The 14,587-nt window shown below is 37.2% G+C and overlaps 1 protein-coding gene across 1 annotated transcript; it reads right to left on the reverse strand.

Moving 5' to 3' along the window:
• Positions 1–26: 26 nt before the first annotated feature.
• On the reverse strand, positions 27–2,100 carry LOC118354184 (peroxisomal trans-2-enoyl-CoA reductase-like). The gene is made up of 2 exons (XM_035714177.2): positions 931–2,100; positions 27–725 (listed from the first exon to the last, which is right to left on the reverse strand). The coding sequence occupies exon 1, from the start codon at positions 2,052–2,054 to the stop codon at positions 1,143–1,145; it is 912 nt and encodes a 303-aa protein (XP_035570070.2). The 5' UTR covers positions 2,055–2,100; the 3' UTR covers positions 27–725; positions 931–1,142.
• Positions 2,101–14,587: the final 12,487 nt, after the last annotated feature.

Consider the following 14,587-nt stretch of genomic DNA (forward strand, 5'->3'; position numbering starts at 1 on the left):
CATATTATAATGTTCTTTCACATAGATTTTTTTTCTTTTTTTTTTTTTAAGTCAATTGAAAGAGGTTTAATAAAAAGATGAATGTACATAATTTATAAATGGCATCTCAGAAGTCAGGATCATTGCCCAAAAAAAATCAGTTGAAAGCAGAATACTGAAGCCTAATACATTTGCATGACATTTAACAATTGTTTTGCATACAAAAAAGAAACATGAAGAAAAGGGAATACTTTTGGTAAATTGAACACCAATAAAAAAGAAATTTATTAAAAAAAAAAAGAAAAGGGAATACTTTATATTGGAACTTAAGACCCAAATCAAGTACTACCAAGAAATACTACATATAACTTCATTTTTCTTTTGAATTAAGAGGCTTATACGAAGTTGATTTTGTGAACAAAACAAATCACACATTGATAATTACCATAAAGTTTTATGGATCCAAAAGCATGATATCTACTATGAAATATGAGTCACTGTATATTTTTTAGTTTGAAGAATCATCATGATGCCACAATTTAGATTTACTTCCCACCTCTACAATTAAATACTAAAACCTTTTGGGAGATCATGATACCTCTATTATCAATTTGAGATTGTTTCATTTTTCAAATTTTTTTTTCAAATATCTTTTTGAAAAATATCATTTTCAAATTTTTTTTGAAATTTTCAAAATTTTTCTTAGAAATAAAAGGCACAATCACAATGTATGCTAAGCACCATTCCTAAAAAAGAAATCTTTAATCACATGGTGTTGGTTGGGGCTTAAAAATGCACTTATTTTGGGAATAGTTTTTGCATAAGTACAATTTGATTTTCATTTTTCAAATATCTTTTTTTCAAATATCTTTCTTAGAAAAAAATATTCATTTTTCAAATATCTTTCTTAGAAATAAAAGGCACAATCACAATGTATGCTAAGCACCATACCTAAAAAAGAAATCTTTAATCACATGGTGTTGGTTGGGGCTTAAAAATGCACTTATTTTGGGAATAGTTTTTGCATAAGTACAATTTGATAACGTTAAAAAGGCAGATAGTGATTGCTGCAAACAAATTATTAGCTCCCGTAAAGTACCAAGGTGCATTCTTGATATATTAAGGCATTTGGAGACCAGAGATACCTCTATAGTTTCCTTAGCTTAGAGCTTGCTTTTACTCTTGAAAGTATTCTTCAAATGTTTGACAAAGGAAATGTCCCCTGCTCCATCAGGCCAGTTGTCATGATCTGGTACGTCGAATATGTGCGTATACAGAGACTGGCCCCCGTCCACGTTCACCAACTGTCCAGTGATGAAGGAAGCTGCAGGAGACAGCAGGAAGCAGACCACCGAGGAGATCTCCTCAGGCACTCCAATTCGCTTAGCTGGGATTTTCTCAAAGTACCCTGCAAACATGTTTTCTGCCAAAGGACCATAGTTGTCAACAGCACTCGGGGAATAAATGGTTCCAGGGGCAACACAGTTGATCCTTATTCCACTGCTGGCCCATTCCACAGCTAAGGATTTGGTGAGGTTGTAAACCCCTGCTCTGGCAGCTCCACTATGCGTAAATCCTGGATATCCATTTCTAGTAAGGATAATAATATTGACAATAGATCCTTCAGGCTCTTTCATCCAGGAATTGTAAACTGCTTTGCACATGTAGAAGGTGCCTGTCAGGTTGATTTCAATCACAGCATGCCATCCCTTTGCATTAATGTGTTCCATAGCAGCCACGAACTGGCCTCCTCCATTGTTTACCAAAAAATTGATTTTACCATAAATCTCTAAGGTGGATCTGACCAAATTGTTCACCTCTTCTTCTTTGCGAATGTTGCATTTTATGGGAGTGACCTGAGCCTGGTTGGTCGGGGGTAGGCTGGCCCTCAGTTCTTCTGCAGTAGATTTTAATCGATCAAAATTACGAGATGCAATGACCACATTACATCCCAGATGCAGGAGCTCGGTGGCGATGGCCTTCCCGATGCCCGTGGCCCCGCCGGTGACGATGGCGAGCTGGTGCAGCAGCAAGCCGGGAGCCAGGAAGCTCCTGCGCTCGACCCACGACCTCATGTCGGCGGAGCGCCAGGCTCGCTGCAGCTCGGGGCTCCCAGGACCGCGGCCCGCGGGTGGGCGGGGCTAGAGGCCGCCGATTTTTTTTCATTCTCCCAATAATTTTATAAGTAAGGACTATAATTATGCTAATTTTATACATAAAGAAATTGAAGCTCAAAGAGATTAAGCAATTTGATCAATGATCAAAAAGATAATATTTGTCACAAGTATGACCTACACTGGAATCATTGGACCCAGTGCCCCTTTTCTTTATAGTCCTTACTACTTCTTTAACATTTGCATGGAGCCTGACTTTGTAGTGACCAAAGATCAAGCCAGGTTACCACTGTCTCTGCCTACTGCTCTTCCTATTTCCACTGCCATTAGAAATAACCTCGATCTAAGGTCAACTTTAGACATGTTGAGCCTTCACTTGGAAGGGGAAGTTGTATAAGTGATAGGTTGAGTGTGGCCCCTTTATTCTGTAGACCAGGACACACATTTTAATCTTGGTAGGGCCACAGATAGGTACTCTAAAGGGGAAAAAAAAAAGATGTGCCTACTATCTTTCCATCTCTCATCCTCAAACTCCACCCCAATCCTAGGGATGCTGATCTGCAGGGAATGCACCCCTCTTTACAGATCCCCCTCTGGATGGCTGGATTTCTCTACTGAAGGTCATAGCTTGTCTGAAGGTATGACTCTCTTCTTCTGAGTTCCACTAATCTTGCCATCTCCTCATTTTAGGGGGTCTAGGAGTTTAGTGGTAAAAATCTCGGGGTGCTGAACATTAGAGTAAATAATGCCGTACTAAACCTTCCTCAATTAGACTAATTTCCTCATAGGAACTTGAATAACACAATAGAGAGCTCCAAACAGTATTAAGAAAATGCAGCCTAGGTAGATAATGACTGTCAATATCAGTTTCTTTACCTATCACCAAACCGAAGTCCTCAATTGTACAATGTTCTATGGTATGCTTTTTCTCTTTTAAGGGTATTCTAAGTAGTATTTTTAACTTGGTCTTCCCTGTATATAAAAAAGTATTGGAATCTGGTGATGTGGACACAGTAATTTTTAATAGAGCTTAATCTCACAAGATTGCCCAGCTGAACTTCAGAAGTAGTAGAATATAATTATTTTAGTCTACTTAGGCTGCCTTAACAAAATACCATAGACTGGGTGGCTTAAACAACCGGAATTTATTTCACACAGTTCTGGACACTGGAAATCCAAAATGGTGCCATCAAGTTTGAATTCTGGTGAGGGCTCCCTTCCTGGATTACAGATGGTCACTTTCTTCCTGTGGCTCTCATGGCAGAAAGAATAAGCTCTGGGGTCTCTTCCTCTTCTTATAAGGGCATTAATCTCATCATAGAAGGTCCATCTTCATGACTTCATGACAAGCCCAATTACCTCTCAAAGGCTTTATCTCCTAACACTATGACATTTGGGGTTAAGGCTTCAACATAAGAATTTGGGGGTGGGGAAGACACAAATATTCAGTCTATTAAAATAATGTAGTGAGAGCAATGGAGTGAGATCTCCTGGGTTAAACATTACAGTAGTAGAACTTACTAACTGTTTGCTTCCAGTTTACTTAACTCTTTGTACCTCAATTTCATCTATTAAAAAATAGATCTTGCTTAGTGGAGTTATTATAAGAATTAAATGAACTAATATATGCCCACTAGATATTACTGAAGATGATTATGAGGTGCCTCAGGAATACACGTGAAAGTAAACAAAAACATTATAATGCTCTGAGTGATTGAAAGGACCCTGTAACATTCCTTTAAAATGACATAGAAACTGTAAACGCTTTGATAATATGCTAATAATCGTGTATATTGCTTCACAAAACAGAGAATACATTCCATAATTGTCCTGAAATTATTTCAAATGTATGCGTCTTCATCTTATATCCTAGTGACTTCTACCAGAGAAATGTAACACTCCCCAGGGAAGCTCTCCGTGCCTTACTCAGTAATGTTAGAGTGTCACCCACATGTTACGATAAAAACTCCCAGAAGGGATCGCATCAAGAGCTCTCAGATACTTCCGCCTTACACTGCTACCTGAAAACAGCCTCTGTTACATTAGAATGAATTCCTACTTTACTGCCTCCCACCCCCACTCACTGCTCATCCTCTTATTAACTCAAGAACTAGTCAATTAAATGTATGAATCTTCCTTGACCTATGATGGGGTTATGTCCCCATAAGTGAGTAAAATATCCCCATAGTAAGTTGAAAATATCCTTAAGTTGAAAATGTTTTTGTTTTGTTTTGTTTTGTTTTTTTTAAGTAAGCTCGACACCCAATGTGGGATTTGAACTTATGGCCCTGAGAACAAGAGTCTCATGTTCTACTGACTCAGCCAGCCAGGCACCCCTTGAACATGCATTTAATATACCTAACTTACGGAACTTCATAGCTTAGGCTTGCCAACCTTACGCATGCTCATAATACTTGAATTATCCTACAGTTGAGCAAAATCATCTAGCAGGAAGCCTATTTTTATAATAAAATGTTGAATATCTCATATAATTTATTAAATACTACACTGAAAGTGAAAAGGCCGAATGGTTGTATGGGTGCAGATAGGTCGTCCGTATATGAGTTGCTTACCCTCATGATCAAGTGGCTGACTGAGACCTGCACTCCACTGTTGCTGCCCAGCATCACGAACGAGGCTCATACACCATATTGGTAGCCCAGGAAAAGATTCTGTTTCAGAATTTAAAGTATGGTTTCTACTGAATGCATATCATTTTTGCACCATAGGAAGGTTGAAAGATTGCAAGTTGACCCATAGTAACTCAGAAACCACTTGCATTTGTTAATACCATTTATGTGTCTCTCACAAAGTGGCACCTGATTGGTGGTTTGAAACTTTTTATTTATCACTTGGTGACCATATTTTCTTGAGTAGAAAAAATTATGTTGGGCTTGTAATCAAATTTTTTACTTTGCCATTCATTTATTTGTTTATCTTCATTTCTTCCCCAGCTCACCTACAAACTAATAGAAACCAGAGACTCTCAATAATGGAATCTGAGGCTTCTCTGTAACTTCTCCCAGTTTTACTCAATTCTTGACCCTCAAGGAATTAAATAAAGAACTATTTTCATGCTCTACTTTCTTCTTTCCTCTCTAGGGCTTGGTTTCTTTACTGTCTTCCCAAGGGTAATGTGAGGATGAGTTGCATGACTTCCAAATTTGCATACCTAAGCTGGGCCTTCCCCTTGACTCTAGAACTTAACATCTACTCAGAAGTGTCTAAGAGACATCCTAAACTTGGCACATCTAAGCTAAAACTTTTATTTTCAACATCTGCCTCTTCACCTTCCAAAAAAAGGTCAAATAGAAGACAAACTTAAAAACAAAAAAACAAAAAAACAAAAAAAACTTTCCTTCTAGTTTTCCTTAGGTGGTAAACAGTAACTTGAATTGATCTGGCTAAAAAGCTTGGCATTTACCTTGACTCCTCTTTTTCTCTGATAGTTCACATTTGAAATATCACAAAACTCATAGTTTTGCCTTCTGAACAAAAGTTTTTGCTTTTTGCCTTCTGCCTTGTTTTCTCCTTCCCAGCATAGCCACTGTGGTAGCCCTACTCCAGGTCACTGATGCCTCTCACCTAACTGTTCTCCCAGCTTCTATCTTTATCTCCTGTATTAGTTATCTGTTGATGGATAAGAAATCAGCACAGTATTCCTGGCTTGAACCCACCTAAATTTGTTATCTAATAGTTTCTATGGATCAGGCGTCTGGGCACAGTTTATCTGGGTCCTCTGCTTCAGGGAAACCAATAAAGCTATAGTCAAGGTGTGATCCAGGGCAAAGGTCTCATCTGAAGATAGGACTAGGAATAGGTCACATGATTATAGGCAAGTTTTATTTCCTTAGGAGCTGTTGGACTGCGGGTCTCAGTCCTTGGTTGTTGCTAGCCAGAGGCCACACTCATCCACCCTCCTTTGCCACATGGACTTCTCCAACATGGTTTCTTGCTTCATCACAGTGTGTAAGTCAAGAAGGTAATAGAGGGTCTGCTAGCCAGCTGGAAGTTATAATTTTATATAATCTAATACATAATCTAGAAGCAATTTCCCGCCATATTTACCATATTCTATTGGCTAATACAAGTCAAATATCCTGCTCACACTAAAAAATCCTGCTCACACTCAAGGGGAGGGGCTTATACAAGAGCAAGAAGGAGGCAAGAATCATTGGATGCCATCTGAGAAAGTCACCTACTATATTCTTTTAGTTTATTTTTCATGCAGTGGTCAGAGATCCTTTAAAGCAAGAATCAAGTTATGTCATATCTCTCTTCCAAATCTTCCAAGTGTTTCCTATTTAACTCCTAACAGACTCCAAACTCTATATCATGACCTTGCCTCATCCACATCTCATCCTAAACCACCCCCACCTGAGTTCTGTCTTGTCCAGATGTACTGACTTCCTTCCGGTTCCTTGAACCCACACAATACTGTCCCACTCTGGGGGCCTTTGCACAATAAATTACTCTGCCTGGAGCCCTCTTGTCCCAGATACACATATGGTCTACCCTTCACTGAAATCAATCCTTTGCTTCAATGTCACGTTTTTAGAGAGAACTTTCTAAACCATCCTACTTAAAATAGTAGTCCTTCATTGCTCGCTGTCTTCTTTTCCTTCTTTAATTTTATTCTCAGTATTGTTTTTTAACCACATAAAATGTTATGTACCACATTTAAATGTCTGTCTTCACCATTAAAATTAAAGAACCATGGAGCAAAGACTATTTTGTTCCTGCAATATACATAAGATGGCCTATTTAGTGACATAAAGGGGGAAGTTTGTTAGGGCAAATGCAAGCACTTACAGAGGGAGAAAAAAGAAAGTACAAATTTCTTCTAATGATTATCCTGTAATCATCCAAAAGAGTAGACCAGCATACTATGTTCCGATCACTAGAGAGAGGTGTATCTTCCTTTAATTAAAATGAGAATTCCTTCAAGGACATTCAGTTCCCTTTACTGCTGTTTCATCAAACCGCTTTCTATCACTAATTCTGTTTTGTATTGCCTTGTTCCCAGGAAAGACTCTGAATAGAGGGCTAGTTGTTCATTCTTATTGTTCTCAGTATCTCTCTTAGTAATTAGTAAAGCGACATTCCTGTTTATAAGGTAGTATCTGAGCTAAAATTTAGGTAAACTCACAGAATTAAGTTTACGAGCGCAAAAGCCAAGGATTCAACTCTTCACTGTAATCATCCTCCAATGGGAGGCAGCCATGATCAAATACATCTGGAAAAGTCATCCAATCTTACCTACTGCTGTTTTCTGTTATTCCAGAGAGACACGTACAATTTGAGAATGGTTAGATTCAAGTCCATATTTGTTTAGATGCAGCAATTGCAGATCTTCAGAATTAACCTAAATGAGCTGAAGTTTTATAGTTTATTACTGGGAGAAAAGGGAGACATTTCTGTGGCATTGACCACAGAGTTTTCTTTTAATGGACTGATTTTCATCTAGTGAACTGCAGCAAAACAAAACAAAAATGCTGCAGACATTTTTCTCTCAGTAGCTACCTAATAAAGCCTAAACTGGCCAACTTCCATGCCCTTCAGGGTTCCAGAAATACAAACAGGAAGTTAACATTTCCATAGCAATAACAATTCTGTAATAAAAGCTGAGGAGAAACAATAAAACAGAAGGTCAGGATAAAAGCAATTTACATTTTATTAACATCCTAACACTACATCAAAATAGATTTTACATATTAAAATGGAATCAAAGTATAATCAGAAAAACATTTCTAATCAAATGACCTTTTTTTTTTTTTTTTTTTTTTTTCATTTTTCAGCATGACTTTGCTTTGGTCTTGTAGCAAGGTGCAAAAAGTATGTATAGTGTTTCTAGATTCCCCCAATTTGTAAATTCTGCTGTGTCATCTCAAGAATTATTTTGCCCAAGCAAGTTTTTCTACTTCAAATAAAAGCTGTGTGACTCATTGTGTTGTCTGTTTGTTTGTATTCATTCCATTACTGTGAGACACTATGCACTCTAATGAGTATAATGAAGATAGTGATCTGAAGCAAGTCAAATGCATTCTTTCAGGCATCTGAGGGAAGCCAACAGGGTGACAGATTGTCCTTTGGGCACAGACACAGCTGGTAACTGGTAAAGTTTCCTCGATTTCCCAGTACTTGGACCTTTTTTCCCCAACTATTAAACATTCATTTCCTCTAACTATGGAAAATGGAGGCAATTTCCTAAGAGAATGAGAAGGTACTTCAGCATTAAATGGGAGGATAAACTGAATGCCAAGGAGAGAGAAAAGGAGACATTCCAATCCCCAGGTTGAGATGAGTGACCAGGAGATAATGAGCCAGTGTTGAGAACAGAAGAAAGAGAAAAGAGTGTTTAGTTCTGTAAACCCTGAATTTGTTATTGTAATCTTGAGCTGCGCAAGCTTCCATGGCCTTCTGTCCTTGTCAGACATTGGACTTCTAATACAAATAACATAGCTAATAACTGGGCCTTGTTAAAAAAAATTGGAATTCCTCTCATTGTAAGAGAATCAATCTTTCATCGATTACCTTCTGTTGTCAAAATCCTGTATTTTAGTATACTGAGCACTTACAGAAAATTATGTAAGAAATTGTGTAAATGCCCTCTTATGGTTCCACAAATCCTTCTAGGGCCAAACATAAAATGTCCGTCTCTTGTTAGGGCAATTAATAGAGGGATTTAAGAACTGGAGGAATCTAGAAATTTAATACATACTTTGATTTTATAAATTAGAGAAGGGATTGCATGAAGACCACTCATTTCAAGTTCATATATCTAGATAGTATAGTGCCAAGGATGGAACATGGTCCATTACTTTTCCCATTCTAGTGCATATTTTAATGTAATTTTAATTTCTGGCTTCAGAATTCAGATATTTCAAGGGAAGTCACAAAACATCAATTTTATCAAAGGAAGTTGTACTAAGAGTAATTATACTAAGTCAATATGATGTCAAAACTTTTCAAATGTTAGAGGACTTCTGCATTTTATCAACTCAGAAAATTTGAAAAGTTCTCAAATAGCAAACTCACAAATTTCCAGTTTTCAGGACATTTTACTTGAATTCTCCCAACACAGTTCTTATTCTTATTTAACATCCGAGGAGCCACAGAACCAGTTGAATACTTATAAAACACGTTACTCTAGCAAAGCAATTTTTTTCCTAAAACCTTCTATCTCTTCCAAGATAACCATTTGCATTTTTATTTGTTCCCAGGCTGTTGTTTTTATTTGAGTTGGCTCTATGGAGGTATAATTTACACACAACAGGATGCACACATTTTAGTGGACAGTTGAGTGAGTTTTGATAAATATCTCCATGTATGTAATCTCATCAAAGTCAAGATATAGGACAAATACGTCTCCCAAGAAGGTTTCATTGTGCCTCATCTCAGTCAATCTCTACCCTGGCCTCAGGCAACCATTTATCTGTTTTCCATCAGGAAGGATCAGTTTTGCTTCAATATAAGAAATTACAAAGTAGATACTCTTTCATGTCTGGCTTCTTTCTTTCTTTTTTAAAAAATGTAAATCTTATTTTATTTATTCAATTAATTAACATATTACGTATTATTGGTTTCAGAGGTAGAGGTCAGGACTCGCTAGTCTTATATAGTACCCAGGGTTCATGACATCATGTGCCCCCCTTAATGTCCATCACCCAGTTACCCTATCCCTCTTTCTCCAGCAACCTTTAGTTTATTTTCTAGGATTAAGAGTCTCTTATGTCTTCTTCTCTGATTTCATCTTGTTTTATTTTTTATTTTTTGGCCTCTTCTGCTATGGTCCTGTTTATTTCTTAAATTCCACATATGAGTGAAATCATATGGTAACTGTCTTTCTCTGATTGACTTACTTCACGTAGCATAATGTCATCTAGTTCCATCCATATCATTGCAAGTGGCAAGATTTCATTTTTTTGTTGGCTGAGTAGTATTCCATTGTGTATATATATAGATATAGGTATCTATATATATAGATAGATATAACCACTTTTTTATTCATTCATATGTCAATAGACATATGTGCTCTTTCAATAGATTGGTTATCGTGGACATTGCTGCTATAAACATTGGGATGCAGGTGCACATTTGGATCACTACATTTGTATCTTTGGGGTAAAAACCCAGTACTGCAAATTGCTGGGTCATAGGATAACTCTATTTTCTATTTTCAACTTTTTAAGGAATGTCGCTACTGTTTTCCAGAGTGGCTGCACCTAGCTTGCATTCCTACTAAGAGTGTAAGAGGGTTCTCCTTTCTTTGCATCCTTGCTAACATCTACCATTTGATGGCTTGTTAATATTAGCCATTCTGACTGGTGTAATGTGGTATCTCATGTCTGACTTCTTTCATTCAGCATAATTGTTTTGAGATTCATCTTTGTTATTTTGTATATGTATCAGTAGCTTGCTCTTGTTTATTCCTGCAGAGTATGCCATAGTATGTATATATCACAATATTTATCTTCTCACTAGCTATGAGACATGAATTATTTTTAGTTTTTTTACTATTATAAAAAATTCTGCTGTGAAAATTTATATAAAAGTCATTGCATGGTCATATGTTTTCATCTCTCTTAGGTAAATACCTAGAAATGCAATTGCTGGGCCATATAAATATATATTTAACTTTATAAGACATGGCTAGACTCTTTCAAAGCAGCTGTATGGTTTTACATTTTCACCAAAAATGTGTAGAGTTCCTGTTGCTTCAATTTCTTGCCACCACTTGGTATCATCAGTATTTTTTTTTTAATTTTAGCTATTCTAATGGTTAGTAGGGACATCTCACTTAAGTAGGTTTTTTTTTAAATTTTTTTATTTATTTATGATAGTCACAGAGAGAGAGAGAGAGAGAGAGAGAGAGGCAGAGGGAGAAGCAGGCTCCATGCACCGGGAGCCTGACGTGGGATTCGATCCCGGGTCTCAAGGATCGCGCCCTGGGCCAAAGGCAGGTGCTAAACCGCTGCGCCACCAGGGATCCCTTAAGTAGGGGTTTTATTTGCATTTATCTGATGACTAATGATGTTGAGCCTCTTTTCATACACCTGGTCACCATTCAGATATCTTTTTTAATGATGTATCTGACCAAATCTTTTCCTTATTTAAAAAAAAAATGGGATTTGCAACTTACAATTGAGGTGGAAGTGTTCTTTATATATTCTAGATGCCAATCCTTTGTCAGTTATAAGTATTATCAACATTTTCTTTCATGCTTGTCTTTTCATTTAAGTGATGGTTTTGAAGAATGTTGAATTGAATGCTTATGTCTGCTCTCAATTCATATGTTGAAATCATACTCCCAAGATGATAATATTAATAGGTTGTACCTTTGGGAATAGTTAGGCCAAGGGGGCAGAACCTTTTATGAGGATTAGTGATCTTAAATAAAGAGAACCGAGAAAGCTCTTTAGCTCCTTCCACCATGTAAAGACATAGTGCAAAGATGCCATCTATGAGGAAGTGGGTACCCCACCTGACACTGCCTCTGCCAGTGCCATCATCTTGGACTTCCTCAGCTCCAGAACTATACAAAATAAGTGTTTGTTGTTTATAAGCCATTCAGTTTACAGTATTTTTGTTACAGCATCCTGAATGGAGATACTTTTAAGTACTGTTATGCCCTCCTCTCACAAATTGGTATCCTGTTTAAAGATACCATTTGGTTATTGATCCTTTCAAAATATGGCTGTCACAGATGATCACAATCCTAGTAGGTATTTCTTTTCCTTTTAAGTCTCATAAGTATATTACTTCATTAGAGAAACATGTACATAAAACTCAAGAATAGAGGCTGACTGCTTAATCAGTATTGGGTTTTCTTTGGCAGTGATAAAATGTGTGGAACTAGCTAGACGGTGTGGATGCACGATACAGTGAATACACTAAACAACACTGAATTGTAGATTGGGAGGTGGTGACTTTTATGTAAATTTCACTTTAATTTAAAAATAGAAAATACATAGGGGAAGCGGGGGAGGGTACCTCATCCTGTCTCTGAAAGAAATAGGGCTGCCTATGGAACTGTTCCTGGAGAGTGAGAGAAAAGACCCATACATCAACATATTCAAAGTGGAACTTTAGAACTCCATGAATAAGGAGAAATTCTAAAAAAACTTCCAGAGAGAAAAACAGATAACTTACAAAGGAACAAGAAAGATTGGTAAGAGATTCATTTTATTTTATTTTATTTTATTTTATTTTATTTTATTTTATTTTATTTTATTTTATTTTTAATAAAGTAATTTTTATTTGTGTTCAATTTACCAACATACAGAATAACACCCAATGCTCATCCGGTCAAGTGTCCCCCTCAGTGCCGGTCACCCACTCACCCCCACCCCCCGCCCTCCTCCCCTCCCACCACCCCCAGTTCGTTTCCTAGAGTTAGGAGTCTTTATGTTCTGTCTCCCTTTCTGATATTTCCCACACATTTCTTCTACCTTCCCCTATATTCTCTTTCACTATTATTTATATTCCCCAAATGAATGAGAACATACACTGTTTGTCCTTCTCCGATTGACTTCCTTCACTCAGCATAATACCCTCCAGTTCCATCCACTTTGAAGCAAATGGTGGGTATTTGTCATTTCTAATGGCTGAGTAATATTCCATTGTATACATAAACCACATCTTCTTTATCCATTCATCTTTTGATGGACCCCGAGGCTCCTTCCACAGTTTGGCTATTGTAAGAGATTCATTTTAAAAACTGGCTCAAGAAACCATATTAAGTTGGGATACCTGGGTGGCTTGGCAGTTAAGCTCCTGTCTTTTGGCCCAGGGCAGATCCTGGAGTCCCAGGATCGAGTCCCACGTCGGGCTCCCTGCATGGAGCCTGCTTCTCCCTCTGCCTGTGTCTCTGCCTTTCTCTGTCTCTCATAAATAAATAAATAAAATCTTAAAAAAAAAAAAAAAAGAAAGAAACCACGTAAGCAACATCTTCAAAATTGAGAAAAGATTATGAGCCTTGGATTTTATGTCCCACCAACTATCATTCATGTGAATGGCAAACTAACATTTTTAAAAAGATTTTATTTATTTATTCATAAGAGACATAGAGAGAGGATAGAGACATAGGCAGAGGGGGAAGCAGGCTCCCTGATGCAGGACAAGGAGCCTGATGTGGGACTCGATCTCAGAAAGCTGGGATCATGACCTATGCCAAAGGCAGATGCTCAACCACTGAGCCACCCAGGTGCCCCTGTGAAGGGCAAAATAAAGACAGATGTAGACATGCTAGGTTGCTTATGACCCCAAACTCTAACTGGAAGGTTTATTAAAGTTATAGTTCAACAAAAATTTTTAAAAACTTAGAAGATGTACATTTTTTTAATAGACAGGGTTTGGATCCAACTCTACAACTCAATAAATGTAGGATGCTGGGAATTTCACTGAACTCCCCTGAATCTGCAATATAAGTGGGAGGACAGGCACTACTCATCCACCGATGAACACTTCGATTGTTTCCATATCTTGGCTATTCAATGAACATGGGGATGCACACACCTTTTTGAATTAGTATTTTAGTTTCCTCCAGATAAATATCCAGAGTGTGTGATTATGTAGGTCAAAATAATTTGCAAAATCTAAAACAATACACATCATGATGCCTGGAAATAAGAAAAAAATGAAAACTATAAACAGAACATTATATAGGAAAAGTCAAGTAATAAGGATAAGGATAAACGGCTAGAGGGAAGGTTCAAAGTTGACAGTAGAAGATGTGAGCTTAATGCAAAATCCTGAAGTTGAGCCACAACTGTACTTCTGAATTTCTTGGAAGTCAAGGGAAAAAGGAAAATAGAATATATGGCATGGTTCTCGTTATATAGTAAAAGGAAGACTGCAAAGTATCAAGGAGAAACAAACTGTGTCAGACTGTATTTCCAGCCCTTCATTTAATTTCCCAGTTCTGAGCTTGAGAAAGTACAGAGATCTCATCAACGCTAGTTCCTGAGACTAATGCTTTAATTTTGCTGGCCAGAGATGGAGCTTCAACAAATGCCCATGTTTCAATATGCCCATATGCCAATATGCCAATATTTTCTTGAATAAGATTTTTTAGAATCAGTTTATTATAACTAAAATAAACCCAAAACACTTCACTCATTTTCTCCAACCCCTACCCTTTGTCTCTGGCAAGCACTGACCTGTTCATCATATCCATGAAATTGTTTTTTGATTTTTTTTAATATAAGATCACATATAATAGAGGTCATATAGTATTTGTCTTTCTCTTTCTGACTTATTTCACTTAGCATAATGCCCTCAGTTGGCATTCTTTTTTATGGATGAATAATACTCATACACATGCACACACAAATACACATCCCACAATTTCTTTATTCACTCATCCACTGATGGACACTTAGGCTGTTTCCATATCTTGGCTATTCAATGAACATGGGGATGCACATACCTTTTTGAATTAGAATTTTGGTTTCCCTCAGATAAATATCCAGAAATGTAATTACTGAATCATA

The sequence above is a fragment of the Canis lupus genome, chromosome 13, assembly GCF_003254725.2.
Source record: "Canis lupus dingo isolate Sandy chromosome 13, ASM325472v2, whole genome shotgun sequence".
Taxonomy (NCBI): Eukaryota; Metazoa; Chordata; class Mammalia; order Carnivora; family Canidae; genus Canis; species Canis lupus.